At 50.5% G+C, this 18196-nt stretch overlaps 1 protein-coding gene across 1 annotated transcript in view; it reads right to left on the bottom strand.

The window, feature by feature from the left end:
• SFXN5 (sideroflexin 5) overlaps positions 1-18196 on the bottom strand; it is a 216363-nt gene that overhangs the window by 129591 nt on the left and 68576 nt on the right. The window contains exons 8-9 of the mRNA XM_040419345.1: positions 17942-17998; positions 16558-16623 (exon numbers count right to left, since the gene is read on the bottom strand). Of these exons, the coding sequence (XP_040275279.1) occupies positions 16558-16623; positions 17942-17998 (123 nt within the window). The remainder of the gene's footprint in view (positions 1-16557; positions 16624-17941; positions 17999-18196) is intronic.

Raw genomic sequence — 18196 nt, 5'->3', positions numbered from 1 at the left:
TCCCTCATGTACTACACTGCAGCTCTGCTTCATTAGAGCCCCGCTATGACCAGTGACTCCAGTGTGGCTGCACTGTCTGCTGGAGTCTATGGTGGTCTGACCGTCTTGTCCTGTCTCATCAGAGGCGCAGACCTCAGCTCTGTCTGTCCCTCATGCACTACACTGCAGCTTTGCTTCATTAGAGCCCCGCTATGACCAGCGACTCCAGTGTGGCTGCACTGTCTGCTGGAGTCTATGGTGGTCTGAACGTCTTGTCCTGTCTCATCAGAGGCGCATACCTCAGCTCTGTCTGTCCCTCATGCACTACACTGCAGCTCTGCTTTATTAAAGTCCCGCTCCCAGCGACTCCAGGTTAGCTGCACTGTCTGCTGGAGTCTATGGTGGTCTGACCGTCTTGTCCTGTCTCATCAGAGGCGCAGACCTCAGCTCTGTCTGTCCCTCATGCACTACACTGCAGCTCTGCTTCATTAGAGCCCCGCTATGACCAGTGACTCCAGGTTAGCTGCACTGTCTGCTGGAGTCTATGGTGGTCTGAACGTCTTGTCCTGTCTCATCAGAGGTGCAGACCTCAGCTCTGTCTGTCCCTCATGCACTACACTGCAGCTCTGCTTCATTAGAGCCCCGCTATGACCAGTGACTCCAGGTTAGCTGCACTGTCTGCTGGAGTCTATGGTGGTCTGAACGTCTTGTCCTGTCTCATCAGAGGTGCAGACCTCAGCTCTGTCTGTCCCTCATGCACTACACTGCAGCTCTGCTTCATTACAGCCCCGCTATGACCAGTGACTCCAGTGTGGCTGCACTGTCTGCTGGAGTCTATGGTGGTCTGACCGTCTTGTCCTGTCTCATCCGAGGCGCAGACCTCAGCTCTGTCTGTCCCTCATGCACTACACTGCAGCTCTGCTTCATTAGAGCCCCGCTCCCAGCGACTCCAGGTTAGCTGCACTGTCTGCTGGAGTCTATGGTGGTCTGACCGTCTTGTCCTGTCTTATCAGAGGCGCAGACCTCAGCTCTGTCTGTCCCTCATGCACTACACTGCAGCTCTGCTTCATTACAGCCCCGCTATGACCAGTGTCTCCAGTGTGGCTGCACTGTCTGCTGGAGTCTATGGTGGTCTGAACGTCTTGTCCTGTCTCATCCGAGGCGCAGACCTCAGCTCTGTCTGTCCCTCATGCACTACACTGCAGCTCTGCTTCATTAGAGCCCCGCTCCCAGCGACTCCAGGTTAGCTGCACTGTCTGCTGGAGTCTATGGTGGTCTGACCGTCTTGTCCTGTCTTATCAGAGGCGCAGACCTCAGCTCTGTCTGTCCCTCATGCACTACACTGCAGCTCTGCTTCATTACAGCCCCGCTATGACCAGTGTCTCCAGTGTGGCTGCACTGTCTGCTGGAGTCTATGGTGGTCTGAACGTCTTGTCCTGTCTCATCCGAGGCGCAGACCTCAGCTCTGTCTGTCCCTCATGCACTACACTGCAGCTCTGCTTCATTAGAGTCCCGCTCCCAGCGACTCCAGGTTAGCTGCACTGTCTGCTGGAGTCTATGGTGGTCTGACCATCTTGTCTCATCAGAGGTGCAGACCTCAGCTCTGTCTGTCCCTCATGTACTACACTGCAGCTCTGCTTCATTAGAGCCCCGCTATGACCAGTGACTCCAGTGTGGCTGCACTGTCTGCTGGAGTCTATGGTGGTCTGACCGTCTTGTCCTGTCTCATCAGAGGCGCAGACCTCAGCTCTGTCTGTCCCTCATGCACTACACTGCAGCTCTGCTTCATTAGAGCCCAGCTATGACCAGTGTCTCCAGTGTGGCTGCACTGTCTGCTGGAGTCTATGGTGGTCTGACCATCTTGTCCTGTCTCATCAGAGGCGCAGACCTCAGCTCTGTCTGTCCCTCATGCACTACACTGCAGCTCTGCTTCATTAGAGCCCAGCTATGACCAGTGACTCCAGTGTGGCTGCACTGTCTGCTGGAGTCTATGGTGGTCTGAACGTCTTGTCTCATCAGAGGCTCAGACCTCAGCTCTGTCTGTCCCTCATGCACTACACTGCAGCTCTGCTTCATTAGAGCCCCGCTCCCAGCGACTCCAGTGTGGCTGCACTGTCTGCTGGAGTCTATGGTGGTCTGACCATCTTGTCCTGTCTCATCAGAGGTGCAGACCTCAGCTCTGTCTGTCCCTCATGCACTACACTGCAGCTCTGCTTCATTAGAGCCCCGCTCCCAGCGACTCCAGTGTGGCTGCACTGTCTGCTGGAGTCTATGGTGGTCTGACCGTCTTGTCCTGTCTCATCAGAGGCTCAGACCTCAGCTCTGTCTGTCCCTCATGCACTACACTGCAGCTCTGCTTCATTAGAGCCCCGCTCCCAGCGACTCCAGGTTAGCTGCACTGTCTGCTGGAGTCTATGGTGGTCTGACCATCTTGTCCTGTCTCATCAGAGGCTCAGACCTCAGCTCTGTCTGTCCCTCAAGCACTACACTGCAGCTCTGCTTCATTAGAGCCCCGCTATGACCAGCGACTCCAGTGTGGCTGCACTGTCTGCTGGAGTCTATGGTGGTCTGAACGTCTTGTCCTGTCTCATCAGAGGCGCAGACCTCAGCTCTGTCTGTCCCTCATGCACTACACTGCAGCTCTGCTTTATTAGAGCCCCGCTCCCAGCGACTCCAGGTTAGCTGCACTGTCTGCTGGAGTCTATGGTGGTCTGACCGTCTTGTCCTGTCTCATCAGAGGCGCAGACCTCAGCTCTGTCTGTCCCTCATGCACTACACTGCAGCTCTGCTTCATTAGAGCCCCGCTATGACCAGTGACTCCAGGTTAGCTGCACTGTCTGCTGGAGTCTATGGTGGTCTGACCGTCTTGTCCTGTCTTATCAGAGGCGCAGACCTCAGCTCTGTCTGTCCCTCATGCACTACACTGCAGCTCTGCTTCATTACAACCCAGCTATGACCAGCGAATTTCAAGAATCAGGTACAGTGGGGCGCATGAACTTTTGCAGCTGGGCTGTCAGTGTCAGTGTGACCAGTTTCTGGAGGTCTGGTATACTGTGGTTTAAACACACAGTGTACATTCATCGGTATACTATACCGCCATACTGTGGCTCCCTATAGAACCGATCCCCGTGACACTGTATATTACCAAGTTTAAAGGGAAGCTCCGGAAAACAGCTGAGCGTTCTCCTAGAAGAGTTCTACGGACTAGCTGATGGATAATAACGGAGACGCGCGGTAACGTGCTCACATCTGGTCACACGATGGCGGCACTGTCGCTCTCCGGCGGCCATATTTCTCAGCTTTTCCATAATATATCTTCAGAAGAAGACATTAAAGAAGTGACGGGTGTAAAGTGAGTGCAGGAGGCTTAAAGGATCAGACTGAACGAAGAGCCCCAATTAGGTGCGGGGCCCCCTCCTCCTGCATGCCCGTCTGAACTATGACTGGCAGCCGGGAGCGGGCAGCCGCCATCAGATCACATTACCGCACTAATTGTTCCCAAAACAGCCAGGATTAACAGAAGCTGCGTCCGTGCCGTATCGGCCCCTTATTACAGGATTACCGGCTCCGAGCCCCGAGAAATGAAAAATAAACACTACCGCCATCATACAGACGGACACCGGCAGGTGAGCAACCTAGAGTACTCCCATGTAGCATCAGATTCCACCAGAGCATCGACTGCATCACGTGATCCCATAGATGGCGACTCGGACCTCATAATACCGCACTATGACCACTATTACTACCACTTATATCACACTGCTATTACTACTACCTTACAGTACTGCACTACCACTATTACCTCATAATACTGTACCACTACTATTACTAATACCGCATTAATATTACTACCATTCCTAATACAGCAATATTATTACTCTTACCACCTCATAATATCACACGACATACTACCTCATAATTGCTGCATGACCACTATTACTACCTCTCATAATACCGCACTACTATTATTACTACATCCTCATAATACTGCACTACCACTATTACTACCTCAACATAATACCGTACTACTACTGTCACTACCAACTCTTAATACTGCTCTACTACTTCATAATACCGTATTACTACCACCTCATAATACCGCACTACTATTACAACCTCCTCATAATACTGCACTATTACTACCACCTCCTAATACCGCATTACCACTAGTACCATGACTTCATAATACTGCACTACTACTTCATAAAACTGTATTACTACTACCTCATAATACCACACTACTACTTCATAAAAGTGCACTACTACTATTACTTCCACATCATAATACTGCACTACTACTATAACTACTACTTTATAATACTGCACTACTACTATAACTACTACTTTATAATACTGCAGTACCACCTCATAATACCTCACCACTACTATCACTACCACATCATAATACTGCACTACTACTACAACTACTACTTTATAATACTGCACTACCAGCTCATAATACCTCACCTCTACTATCACGACCACATCATAATACTGCACTACTACCTCTCATAATACCCCACTACTATTACTACCGCCTTATCATACCCCATACTTCCATTACTAACACCTCATGATACCACATGGCCATTTCATGACCATGATGCCCCCCCTCTAACATTACCACTATCCCATAATACCGCTTCATACGACTTCTTACAGAGGTATACAGAGCTGGATTCTGTATGAATTCAGTCGAAAAACCTACGAAGCGATCCATCGGATGCCATATTGCGGTTGTTTTCCCAACCCCCAAACAAGTGAATGGTGACAGCCAACTCTCCATCGCCTGCTTCACCAGGGGGGCCATTTGGAGACAGGTACGGTTCCTGGAGGTAGGACCCACATTTATCCGATGGGAATACCCCTTTAAGAAAAACCCACCCGTAACGCTCAGGTCATCACGACTCAGCCCAGCTACACCAACAAGCTCAGCCCTGCAACATGCTGAAAGGATAGGAGAAGTGAGCGCAGCCATGAGCGCCGGCCTGATCAGGGGCAAATAGCGGCGTCTACGCCAGACTTTTAGCAAATTAGCTGGTAAGTTCGCTCACGATGGGGGCGTGAATACTTTCCAGAGCGTTCCACCTAACAAGCCGGCACCCCCGCGGCGCGGCTCTACGTACTAATAATCTCCAGCTCCTGCCGCCTGATAAGACAATGCTCCTTCCTTTGTCTCTCGGTCACACCAGTAATCCCCCGCAGACCCTTTAATTTGGCCCGTAGTCTTCATCACATGCCCGGCATGGGGCCGCCCTGAGCCCTGGCGCTTTGTGCTGCCGTGCCCCCTTTCCCGGCGCTGTTTGGAGAGGTAGCAGGTCATTGTTGTCTTTGTCTGATGCCCCCCTGGCTTGTAAGGCCAAAGACTTCATTAACTGATGGCTGCTGTCAATTAGCTGCAAATCCCCTCCCAGTGAGAGCCTATTAGTGCGAGATGACCTGAAAACAAGTGCCATTGCCCCAGGAGGGTCTCCTATTAATTAAACAGGACCCCTTCAAGACGGCTGCCCACTGAGTGGCAGGAAAACACACGGGGGGTGACAGGCACCGGCTGAAGAGGGGCGAGGACTCAATCAGGCGCCCCGCTCATACAGAGATAATATTTGTAGTGATTAGGTAAGAGTCTAGTTAACCTCTGCCCGTTCATTATATCTAGTTAACCTCTGCCCGTTCATTACGTCTATTCCCACGGAATCCGTGTCCAACGGTGCTGACCCCGAGCTTTGATTATCTGCCCATGTAATGTAGACGAAGGGCGGGGGGGGGGGGGGGGGGGTGGAGTGTCAAATACCAGGGAGGAGGAATGACTAATAAACATGATGCTCATATTAGAATGGAGCTGCAATACCACCCCGGAACAGTGGACAGGGGAGGCGCTGTTCACTGAGAGAGCAGCAAGGTTTCCCTACAACCCCTTTAAGGGGTCTTAGTCCACAGTTTTATGAGTATTCAGGATATCAAGTGATGAATTTGTTATTGCTTGTCCGCGGGGGCGGGGCTATGACAGCTTTATCAGCAGCGTCAAGACTGCTTGACGTAAAATTGTATGTTCCGCGAGTCTGATCGCAACAGGAAAAAAGGCCGTAAAAGGAAGGCTGTGGTCAGATCTGGTATGCTGTATAAAGAGGGCGAGCATGAAAAAGAGATTTCCTTATTGGTATTCCCTTAATTCAGGTGTCTTGCTCCGCCCCCGAGGAGCACAATGAGGCATTTTGCCTGAACACTTCCATCATTTAGAGCATATACAGTGCCCCTTCTACTACACAGAGTGGACATTACATAATGAAGTGTTCCTGAACCTGTGGCTCTACAGCTGTTGCATAACTACAACTCTCACCATGCCCTGCTGTACTGCAGCTCATGAGCAGGTGTGGCGCTGTTTTACACCATAGACAACCCCTTGAATTCCTGAGCTCAGCTCATCCTGCTGACTCTGTACAATGGCTGGTATAACCCGAATAGCACAGCACAGTCACAATGTAGAGGGAATACAATAGAAAAGGCTTCTTCCAGAATGCAGTGTGCACTGTAGAGATTTGAATGCAGCTCTGGAAGTGAATGGAGTATGACATTCTGAGTTCTAGCAAGTATCCTGCAGATAGCTGAATACAGCTCTGAAGGAGAACAGGGCATAACAGAGCTTGGTGTCTTACAATTCAGCTGAGATTTGAATGCAGCTCTGGAAGTGAAGAGAGTATAACAGATAGTGAGCTCTAAAAAGAATCCAGCAAATAGTTAAATGCAGCTCTGTGAGTGAATAGAGTCTAAGCTCTAATAACCATGCAGCAGAGATTTGAATGCAGCTCTGGAAGTGAAGAGAGTATAACATAGACTGAGCTCTAACAAGAATCCAGCAGAGGACTGAATGCAGCTCTGGAAGTTATTGGAGTATAGAAATCAGATAGATGAATGCAGCTCTGGGAGTGATCAGTATATAATAGACAGCGAGTTCTAACAAGAATCCAGCAGAGAACTCAATGCAGCTCTGTGTGTGAACAGAGTATAATAGAGGGTGGGCGCTAACAAGAATCCAGAAGAGAACTGAATGCAGCTCTGGAAGTGATCGGAGTATAGAAAGCAGATAGCTGAATGCAGCTCTGGGGGTGATCGGAGTATAGAAAGCAGATAGCTGAATGCAGCTCTGGGAGTGATCGGTATGCAAGAGAGAGTGGGCTCTAACAAGAATCCAGAAGATAGCTGAATGCAGCTCTGGAAGCGTTCAGTGCATATTAGAGAGTGAGCTCTAACAAGAATCCAGAAGATAGCTGAATACAGCTCTGGGTGTGAACAAAGTATAATAGAGGGTGAGCTCTAACATGAATCCAGCAGAGAGTTGAATGCAGCTCTGGGAGTGACTGGAGTACCAAACATCTCAATGGAAGATGCAATCAGTTGTGCGTCAGTGTGCGGCTCTACTCATACATTTAGGATATTTCTGGATGCAGCTGAGACATGCTGACATCGGCCTAGACGCCTGCCAAACCTCCTGTGTCCTCCCCGTGACCAGGATCTGTCTCCGTCTGGTCACTGCTGCTCCGCCACCTATCGGAGGGGAGATGGCACCACGCTGCACGACTCTGGTGGTGCCGCCGCTCATGCCCGTCCTGGATGAAATCATATTCAGCTGCCAACCCCTCCAAGCTGCAGTACACAGGGAATCAAGAAAAGTGCAAGCAAACTGACAGCAAGCAGAGGTCTTGGAGATGGTGAGGAATTGAAACACAAAGTATACAATAACTGAGGGCTACTATATAAATGCAGAAAACCTCTTAAAGGGATTGTCCATATTACAAAACCCAAATTCATAAGCCATACTAGGGAATTCTGGGTTAATAGAGGGGGGTCCCCTGAGTCTCCTGCTCTGGAGGACCTGTCCTCTATAACACACACAATCCATTGATGTGGTAGGCACTGTGTAATACCCCATTTCCCCTGTGGTGGCACTGTAGGGAAACTGAACGCTTACACCAGGTTTCCTCCTGGTGATCGGCTTATGGTCAGGTGATTAATCTAACAAGCAGGGACTGTCCACAGAGAAGAACTGCGACTGGAGGACAACTTCTATTCTTCAGATGTCTTTCAGCTGTGCTCCAGCTTAGCTTCAACCTATATTGACCTGCTGTCTAATCAGAGGCCTGGGCTGCTGTTCTGCACTTCCCCCATGCTTTACACTGAATCTCTCTTCTTCAGAATGGCTGCTCTTTACTAGCACATGCGACAGAATGATTAAAAACCTCAAGTAACTATACCTTCAGTATAGATGTGGTCTGTAATGTGGCCTCTGTACCTGGGCGGAGCTTGTTGTGTGTTACTATAGGATGCTCCTCCCACTTGTTCATACATTACTACTTATTGCCACATACCTGGGAGGAGCTTGTTGTGTGTTACTAAAGGATGCTCCTCCCACTTGTCTATACAATATTACTTATTGCCACATACCTGGGCGGAGCTTGTTGTGTGTTACTAAAGGATGCTCCTCCCACTTGTCTATACATTATTACTGATTGCCACATACCTGGGTGGAGCTTGTTGTGTGTTACTATAGGATGCTCCTCCCACTTGTCTATACATTATTACTGATTGCCACATATCTGCGAGGAGCTTGTTGTGTGTTACTATAGGATGCTCCTCCCACTTGTTCATACATTATTACTTATTGCCACATACCTGGGAGGAGCTTGTTGTGTGTTACTAAAGGATGTTCCTCCCACTAGTCTATACATTATTAGTGTTTGCCACATACCTGGGTGGAGCTTGTTGTGTGTTACTAAAGGATGCTCCTCCCACTTGTCTATACATTATTACTGATTGACACATATCTGGGAGGAGCTTGTTGTGTGTTACTATATGATGCTCCTCCCACTTGTCCATACATTATTACTTATTGCCACATACCTGGGTGGAGCTTGTTGTGTGTTACTATAGGATGCTCCTCCCACTTGTCTATACATAATTACTGATTGCCACATACCTGGGTGGAGCTTGTTGTGTGTTACTATAGGATGCTCCTCCCACTTGTCTATACATTATTGCTAATTACCACATACCTGGGCGGAGCTTGTTGTGTGTTACTATAGGATGCTCCTCCCACTTGTCTATACATTATTACTGATTGCCACATATCTTTGAGGAGCTTGTTGTGCGTTACTATAGGATGCTCCTCCCACTTGTCCATACATTATTACTGATTGACACATACCTGGGCGGAGCTTGCAGTGCGTTACTATAGGACGCTCTTCCCACTTGTCCATACATTATTACTGTTTGCCACATACCTGGGCGGAGCTTGCAGTGCATTACTATAGGACACTCCTCCCACTTGTCCATACATTATTACTGATTGACACATATCTGGGAGGAGCTTGTTGTGTGTTAATATAGGATGCTCCTCCCACTTGTCTATACATTATTGCTAATTACCACATACCTGGGCGGAGCATGTTGTGTGTTACTATATGATGCTCGTCCCACTTGTCCATACGTTATTGACTGCCACATACCTGGGCGGAGCTTGCAGTGCGTTACTATAGGATGCTCCTCCCACTTGTCCATACATTATTACTGATTGACACATATCTGGGAGCAGCTTTTTGTGAGTTACTATAGGATGCCCCTCCCACTTGTCCATTATTACTGATTGCCACATACCTGGGCGGAGCTTGCAGTGCGTTACTATAGGACGCTCCTCCCACTTGTCCATACATTATTACTGATTGACACATATCTGGGCGGAGCTTGCAGTGCGTTACTATAGGACGCTCCTCCCACTTGTCCATACATTATTACTGATTGACACATATCTGGGAGGAGCTTTTTGTGAGTTACTATAGGATGCTCCTCCCACTTGTCCATTATTACTGATTGCCACATACCTGGGCGGAGCTTGCAGTGCGTTACTATAGGACGCTCCTCCCACTTGTCCATACATTATTAGTGTTTGCCACATACCTGGGCGGAGCTTGCAGTGCGTTACTATAGGATGCTCCTCCCACTTGTCCATACATTATTACTGATTGACACATACCTGGGAGGAGCTTGCAGTGCGTTACTATAGGACGCTCCTCCCACTTGTTCATACATTATTACTGTTTGCCACATACCTGGGCGGAGCTTGCAGTGCGTTACTATAGGACGCTCCTCCCACTTGTTCATACATTATTACTGTTTGCCACATACCTGGGCGGAGCTTGCAGTGCGTTACTATAGGACGCTCCTCCCACTTGTTCATACATTACTACTGATTGCCACGATCGGTCCGAACCACTGGCATCCTTCTTCTAGTTTGAGCTTCTAGTCCAAGAATTACACCCCCCAATGTTCTGACTGTGTCAGTACTCACTGTAGTTCCTAGCATTATATTCATAAACCAGGACATTCGGAATGAGAAAACGGGTCACACCGGATCGTGGAAGCTGCTTTTACCCTGGGAGAGAGGAGACCCTGCAGTTTGAAGGCGAGGCGAGCAATGCCTCCGTAGACGGTAGATAAAGGAGTCCTCGTCCAATTAGAGAGAACTTTCCAATTAGTAATAATTATTTGTTAATTTGCTGAGATGCTGGAGAACGGCCAACGACCATATTGATTCTCCGCCTAACGAGCCAATGTTTATGTTCTCCTCGCGGTATATTCTGACATGAAGGGATTATTTCTACAATAAACCCCACTCTCCGCACCCGCCATTAACAGCGCTCTGCCGCGCCCCCCAATCCACGCTCCATGAAATGACAAGAAAACGGCTTCGCCCTCCGCTCCTGATGGGAGGGTTGGGCGGTCAGGTGTCAAACACGCTGTTAGGGGAGGCCTCCATTTATGGCCCTCGTATATTAGCTGCAAAGAGTGGGGGGCCCGATGCTACAGGGCCATGTGGGATCCTGAGCCGACAGAGGGTGTGTGCAGTGATCTATGGATCCAGACAGGTGTCAGGACCCTGAGGAGAAGACACCGTGATAGTGAGCGGAGTCAAGAAGGCGTTTGGTCTTAACTTTTTTGTCTGATCATGAAACAGGGTCTGGTCTGGGGTCTCATTCATGGTCTGGTCTGGGGTCTCATTCACGGTCTGGTTTGGGGTCTCATTCATGGTCTGGTCTGGGGTCTCATTCATGGTCTGGTCTGGGGTCTCATTCATGGTCTGGTCTGGGGTCTCATTCATGGTCTGGTCTGGGGTCTCATTCATGGTCTGGACTGGGGTCTCATTCATGGTCTGGTCTGGGGTCTAATTCATGGTCTGGCCTGGGATCTAATTCAGGGATCCGATCTACGATCAGGTCAGATTTAAACCTAAGGCAACAACGCTGAAAGGCACCAGTGCTAACCACTGAGCCACCATGCTGCCTGAGATATTCTTCAGGGGTTGGATCTGACATCTGATTCAAGGATCTAATCTGAGATATAATTCAGGGGTCTGGTTTCGGGGTCAGAACAAGATCTGATTCATCAGTTTAGACGAGTCCGATTTAGGTCTTGAATCGAAGATCTGAATTAAGGGTTGGATCTGGGATCAGATTCAGAAGTCTGATTCAGGAATCTGATCTGGGATGTAATTCAGTGGTCTGGGATCTGATTCATGGGCCTGGTCTGGGATCTGATTCATGGGCCTGGTCTGGGATCTGATTCATGGGCCTGGTCTGGGATCTGATTCATGGGCCTGGTCTGGGATCTGATTCATGGGCCTGGTCTGGGATCTGATTCATGGGCCTGGTCTGGGATCTGATTCATGGGCCTGGTCTGGGATCTGATTCATGCGCCTGGTCTGGGATCTGATTCATGCGCCTGGTCTGGGATCTGATTCATGCGCCTGGTCTGGGATCTGATTCATGCGCCTGGTCTGGGATCTGATTCATGCGCCTGGTCTGGGATCTGATTCATGGGCCTGGTCTGGGATCTGATTCATGGGCCTGGTCTGGATCTGATTCATTGGCCTGGTCTGGGATCTGATTCATGGGCCTGGTCTGGGATCTGATTCATGGGCCTGGTCTGGGATCTGATTCATGGGCCTGGTCTGGGATCTGATTCATGGGCCTGGTCTGGGATCTGATTCATGGGCCTGGTCTGGGATCTGATTCATGGGCCTGGTCTGGGATCTGATTCATGGGCCTGGTCTGGGATCTGATTCATGGGCCTGGTCTGGGATCTGATTCATGGGCCTGGTCTGGGATCTGATTCATGGGCCTGGTCTGGGATCTGATTCATGCGCCTGGTCTGGGATCTGATTAATGGGCCTGGTCTGGGATCTGATTCATGGGCCTGGTCTGGGATCTGATTCATTGGCCTGGTCTGGGATCTGATTCATGGGCCTGGTCTGGGATCTGATTCATGGGCCTGGTCTGGGATCTGATTCATGGGCCTGGTCTGGGATCTGATTCATGGGCCTGGTCTGGGATCTGATTCATGGGCCTGGTCTGGGATCTGATTCATGGGCCTGGTCTGGGATCTGATTCATGGGCCTGGTCTGGGATCTGATTCATGGGCCTGGTCTGGGATCTGATTCATGGGCCTGGTCTGGGATCTGATTCATGGGCCTGGTCTGGGGTCTCATTCATGGTCTGGTCTGGGGTCTCATTCACGGTCTGGTTTGGGGTCTCATTCATGGTCTGGTCTGGGGTCTCATTCATGGTCTGGTCTGGGGTCTCATTCATGGTCTGGTCTGGGGTCTCATTCATGGTCTGGTCTGGGGTCTCATTCATGGTCTGGACTGGGGTCTCATTCATGGTCTGGTCTGGGGTCTAATTCATGGTCTGGCCTGGGATCTAATTCAGGGATCCGATCTACGATCAGGTCAGATTTAAACCTAAGGCAACAACGCTGAAAGGCACCAGTGCTAACCACTGAGCCACCATGCTGCCTGAGATATTCTTCAGGGGTTGGATCTGACATCTGATTCAAGGATCTAATCTGAGATATAATTCAGGGGTCTGGTTTCGGGGTCAGAACAAGATCTGATTCATCAGTTTAGACGAGTCCGATTTAGGTCTTGGATCGAAGATCTGAATTAAGGGTTGGATCTGGGATCAGATTCAGAAGTCTGATTCAGGAATCTGATCTGGGATGTAATTCAGTGGTCTGGGATCTGATTCATGGGCCTGGTCTGGGATCTGATTCATGGGCCTGGTCTGGGATCTGATTCATGGGCCTGGTCTGGGATCTGATTCATGGGCCTGGTCTGGGATCTGATTCATGGGCCTGGTCTGGGATCTGATTCATGGGCCTGGTCTGGGATCTGATTCATGGGCCTGGTCTGGGATCTGATTCATGGGCCTGGTCTGGGATCTGATTCATGCGCCTGGTCTGGGATCTGATTCATGCGCCTGGTCTGGGATCTGATTCATGCGCCTGGTCTGGGATCTGATTCATGGGCCTGGTCTGGGATCTGATTCATGGGCCTGGTCTGGGATCTGATTCATTGGCCTGGTCTGGGATCTGATTCATGGGCCTGGTCTGGGATCTGATTCATGGGCCTGGTCTGGGATCTGATTCATGGGCCTGGTCTGGGATCTGATTCATGGGCCTGGTCTGGGATCTGATTCATGGGCCTGGTCTGGGATCTGATTCATGGGCCTGGTCTGGGATCTGATTCATGGGCCTGGTCTGGGATCTGATTCATGGGCCTGGTCTGGGATCTGATTCATGGGCCTGGTCTGGGATCTGATTCATGGGCCTGGTCTGGGATCTGATTCATGCGCCTGGTCTGGGATCTGATTAATGGGCCTGGTCTGGGATCTGATTCATGGGCCTGGTCTGGGGTCTCATTCATGGTCTGGTCTGGGGTCTCATTCACGGTCTGGTTTGGGGTCTCATTCATGGTCTGGTCTGGGGTCTCATTCATGGTCTGGTCTGGGGTCTCATTCATGGTCTGGTCTGGGGTCTCATTCATGGTCTGGTCTGGGGTCTCATTCATGGTCTGGACTGGGGTCTCATTCATGGTCTGGTCTGGGGTCTAATTCATGGTCTGGCCTGGGATCTAATTCAGGGATCCGATCTACGATCAGGTCAGATTTAAACCTAAGGCAACAACGCTGAAAGGCACCAGTGCTAACCACTGAGCCACCATGCTGCCTGAGATATTCTTCAGGGGTTGGATCTGACATCTGATTCAAGGATCTAATCTGAGATATAATTCAGGGGTCTGGTTTCGGGGTCAGAACAAGATCTGATTCATCAGTTTAGACGAGTCCGATTTAGGTCTTGGATCGAAGATCTGAATTAATGGTTGGATCTGGGATCAGATTCAGAAGTCTGATTCAGGAATCTGATCTGGGATGTAATTCAGTGGTCTGGGATCTGATTCATGGGCCTGGTCTGGGATCTGATTCATGGGCCTGGTCTGGATCTGATTCATGGGCCTGGTCTGGGATCTGATTCATGGGCCTGGTCTGGGATCTGATTCATGGGCCTGGTCTGGGATCTGATTCATGGGCCTGGTCTGGGATCTGATTCATGGGCCTGGTCTGGGATCTGATTCATGGGCCTGGTCTGGGATCTGATTCATGGGCCTGGTCTGGGATCTGATTCATGGGCCTGGTCTGGGATCTGATTCATGGGCCTGGTCTGGGATCTGATTCATTGGCCTGGTCTGGGATCTGATTCATGGGCCTGGTCTGGGATCTGATTCATGGGCCTGGTCTGGGATCTGATTCATGGGCCTGGTCTGGGATCTGATTCATGGGCCTGGTCTGGGATCTGATTCATGGGCCTGGTCTGGGATCTGATTCATGGGCCTGGTCTGGGATCTGATTCATGGGCCTGGTCTGGGATCTGATTCATGGGCCTGGTCTGGGATCTGATTCATGGGCCTGGTCTGGGATCTGATTCATGGGCCTGGTCTGGGATCTGATTCATGCGCCTGGTCTGGGATCTGATTAATGGGCCTGGTCTGGGATCTGATTCATGGGCCTGGTCTGGGATCTGATTCATTGGCCTGGTCTGGGATCTGATTCATGGGCCTGGTCTGGGATCTGATTCATGGGCCTGGTCTGGGATCTGATTCATGGGCCTGGTCTGGGATCTGATTCATGGGCCTGGTCTGGGATCTGATTCATGGGCCTGGTCTGGGATCTGATTCATGGGCCTGGTCTGGGATCTGATTCATGGGCCTGGTCTGGGATCTGATTCATGGGCCTGGTCTGGGATCTGATTCATGGGCCTGGTCTGGGATCTGATTCATGGGCCTGGTCTGGGATCTGATTCATGGGCCTGGTCTGGGATCTGATTCATGGGCCTGGTCTGGGATCTGATTCATGGGCCTGGTCTGGGATCTGAATCATGCGCCTGGTCTGGGATCTGATTAATGGGCCTGGTCTGGGATCTGATTCATGGGCCTGGTCTGGGATCTGATTCATTGGCCTGGTCTGGGATCTGATTCATGGGCCTGGTCTGGGATCTGATTCATGGGCCTGGTCTGGGATCTGATTCATGGGCCTGGTCTGGGATCTGATTCATGGGCCTGGTCTGGGATCTGATTCATGGGCCTGGTCTGGGATCTGATTCATGGGCCTGGTCTGGGATCTGATTCATGGGCCTGGTCTGGGATCTGATTCATGGGCCTGGTCTGGGATCTGATTCATGGGCCTGGTCTGGGATCTGATTCATACGTCTGGTCTAGAATCTGATTAACGGGCCTGGTCTGGGATCTGATTCATGGGCCTGGTCTGGGATCTGATTCATGCGCCTGGTCTGGGATCTGATTCATGCGCCTGGTCTGGGATCTGATTCACGGGCCTGGTCTGGCATCCGATTCATGGGCCTGGTCTGAGATGTGATTCAGGAGTCTAGGATCTGATTCACGGGCCTGGTCTGGCATCCCCATTCACGGGCCTGGTCTGGCATCCCATTCACGGGCCTGGTCTGGCATCCCATTCACGGGCCTGGTCTGGCATCCCATTCACGGGCCTGGTCTGGCATCCCATTCACGGGCCTGGTCTGGCATCCCATTCACGGGCCTGGTCTGGCATCCCATTCACGGGCCTGGTCTGGCATCCCATTCAGGGGCCTGGTCTGGGATCTGATTCACGAGTGTGGTTTTGGGGTTGGATTGGTCTGGAATCTGAGTCAGGAGTTTGATTAAAGGGTCTGGTCTGGGTTCTGATTCAGGGGTCAGATCTGGACCTACTACAAAACGGGGCCACTTTTAGTATTTTTTCCAGGGCCACTTTAAGTTCTTAGTCCACCCCTGGGTCTGAATCACAAATTAGAACATTTTTTCCACACACTGAGTTAGGGTGCATTCACACGTCCGCAAGTGTTTTCCGGTCCGCAAAACACGGACGGCGGCCATGTGTGTTCCGCATTTTGCAGACCGCCCTTGGCCGACACTATGATAGAAATGCCTACTTGTTCTATTTTTTTTGCAGGGCCACGGAACGGAAGTGTGGATGCGGACAGCACACGGAGTGCTGCCCACATCTTTTGCGGCCCCATTGAACTGAATGGGTCCGCACCTGAAACCTGAACTGAATGGGATGCGGACCCGTTCATGTGGACGTGTGAATGAGCCCTAATCAGGAGAGTTTTTTAGGCTTTTCTTCACCATCTGACACTGGTAGAAGAGCCACGGCCCGATCCACAGACTACAATGGTACTCACTGCAATAGAGACCGCGCTGACGACAGCTCCAGTGTATCCCAGAATGAACTTGGATGTGGGAGAAGGCTGGAAAGCAGAGGGAGACAGTCAGCAATCCTGCAGAATCTTAGAATACCTTCTTAAAGGGGCGTTCCAGCTACAAATAATGAATACAGAAAAGTTTTGCAACTTCCTAATATACTTTGTGTTTCCATTACTCAGCGTTTTCAATATCTCTGCTTGCTGTTCGATAAAGCCTTGTTTCTATCCAGAGACTGAGAACCTATTTACTGGCAGAGCAGTGTTATCAAAGGGCCACACCCATACTTGGGGGGTCCGGGGCCCTATGATAACACTGGCCTACTGAAGGGACAAGAGGTGTTGTCAGGAGGACACAGGAGGGGGGGGGGAGAGGGTACAACAAGGAGCTCCATGACTACTGTGACTATTAGGAAACTTCTGAAAGGGATTGTCTATAATTAGAAAAACATGGCGGCTTTCTTCCAGCGCCCCCACCTGTCCACAGGCTGTGAGCGGTATTGCAGCTCAGCTACCTTCACTTCAATGGGGCGGCACAACCCATGGACAGGGCAGGCGCTCTTCTTGGAAGTGAGCAGCCATGCTTTTCCGATCCTGGACCGCCCCCTTTAATCATCGTCCAACAGTTTCCTAATACATTGTGTTTTGAACACATTTAAAGGGGTTTTCCCTCAGGACAGGTCATCAACATCTGATCGGCGGGAGTCCGACTCCTGGCACCTCTGAGTACAACAAGAATGGCGCCATCCATTGCATAGTGGCTGTGCTTGGTATTGCAGCCCTCCCCTATTCACTTCAATGGGACTGAGCAGTAATTAGGTCATGTGACTGATGAACGTGACGTCACCGGAGCACCACAGTCGGTGGGGGTGCCAGGAGTAGGACCCCCCACGATCAGATATTAATGACGTAGGCCATCGCTATTCTACTCAAAGAAAACCCCTTTAAAAATGTTCACTTGCTGTCAGTGAATGGAAATCTCCAAAGGCTAAATCCTAGGCAATCCTCTGTGAGCTAAATATCTCAGCAGCAGCACAAACCATACAGAGGACATGGAGTATGCAGGAACGTTCCCATTTGCTCACAGCAAGCAGAGATCTTGAAAAGGAGGAGAAACGGAACAATGAAGTACACGGGAGCGTTGCAGGTCGCCCCCTAGACCTCGTGTTATGATCAGAGCGGAGGAGGGGCACAAGGACTATGCTGCCATGAAGGAGCGCGGGTAGGTTGGAGCTACTTACCCCTCCCGACGAGAGTCAGAAAACAGAAAGGATGGAAGACGAGAGAATAGAGTGAGACAGAGCAGATGAGGGAGAGGTGGAGGCAGCGCGGGGGCCCCGTCCCCGGGTGTCGGGGGGCTTCTCACCTTGCTCGCGTTGCGATTTGCATAGTTGACGCCTGCGTTGTGACTCTGATTCAACCACTGCGTAAGACAAGAGGGGAAAGAAGGGTTAATGACGTGACCGGCACTGCGTGCTATACAGGGGGCGGCTGCAGCGACATCCACGGGGCCCAGGGCCCCCAGTCCAGTCCAAGAACTGAAAAGTTCTGACACTTTTTTTTATTTTTTATTCCTGCTTGTTGTCAGTGAATGAAAGGGATTAGAATTTCCATTTAGAGG

The sequence above is a fragment of the Bufo bufo genome, chromosome 2 (assembly GCF_905171765.1).
Source record: "Bufo bufo chromosome 2, aBufBuf1.1, whole genome shotgun sequence".
In the NCBI taxonomy this organism is placed as follows: domain Eukaryota; kingdom Metazoa; phylum Chordata; class Amphibia; order Anura; family Bufonidae; genus Bufo; species Bufo bufo.
This window is presented reverse-complemented; position numbering and strand designations above follow the sequence as displayed.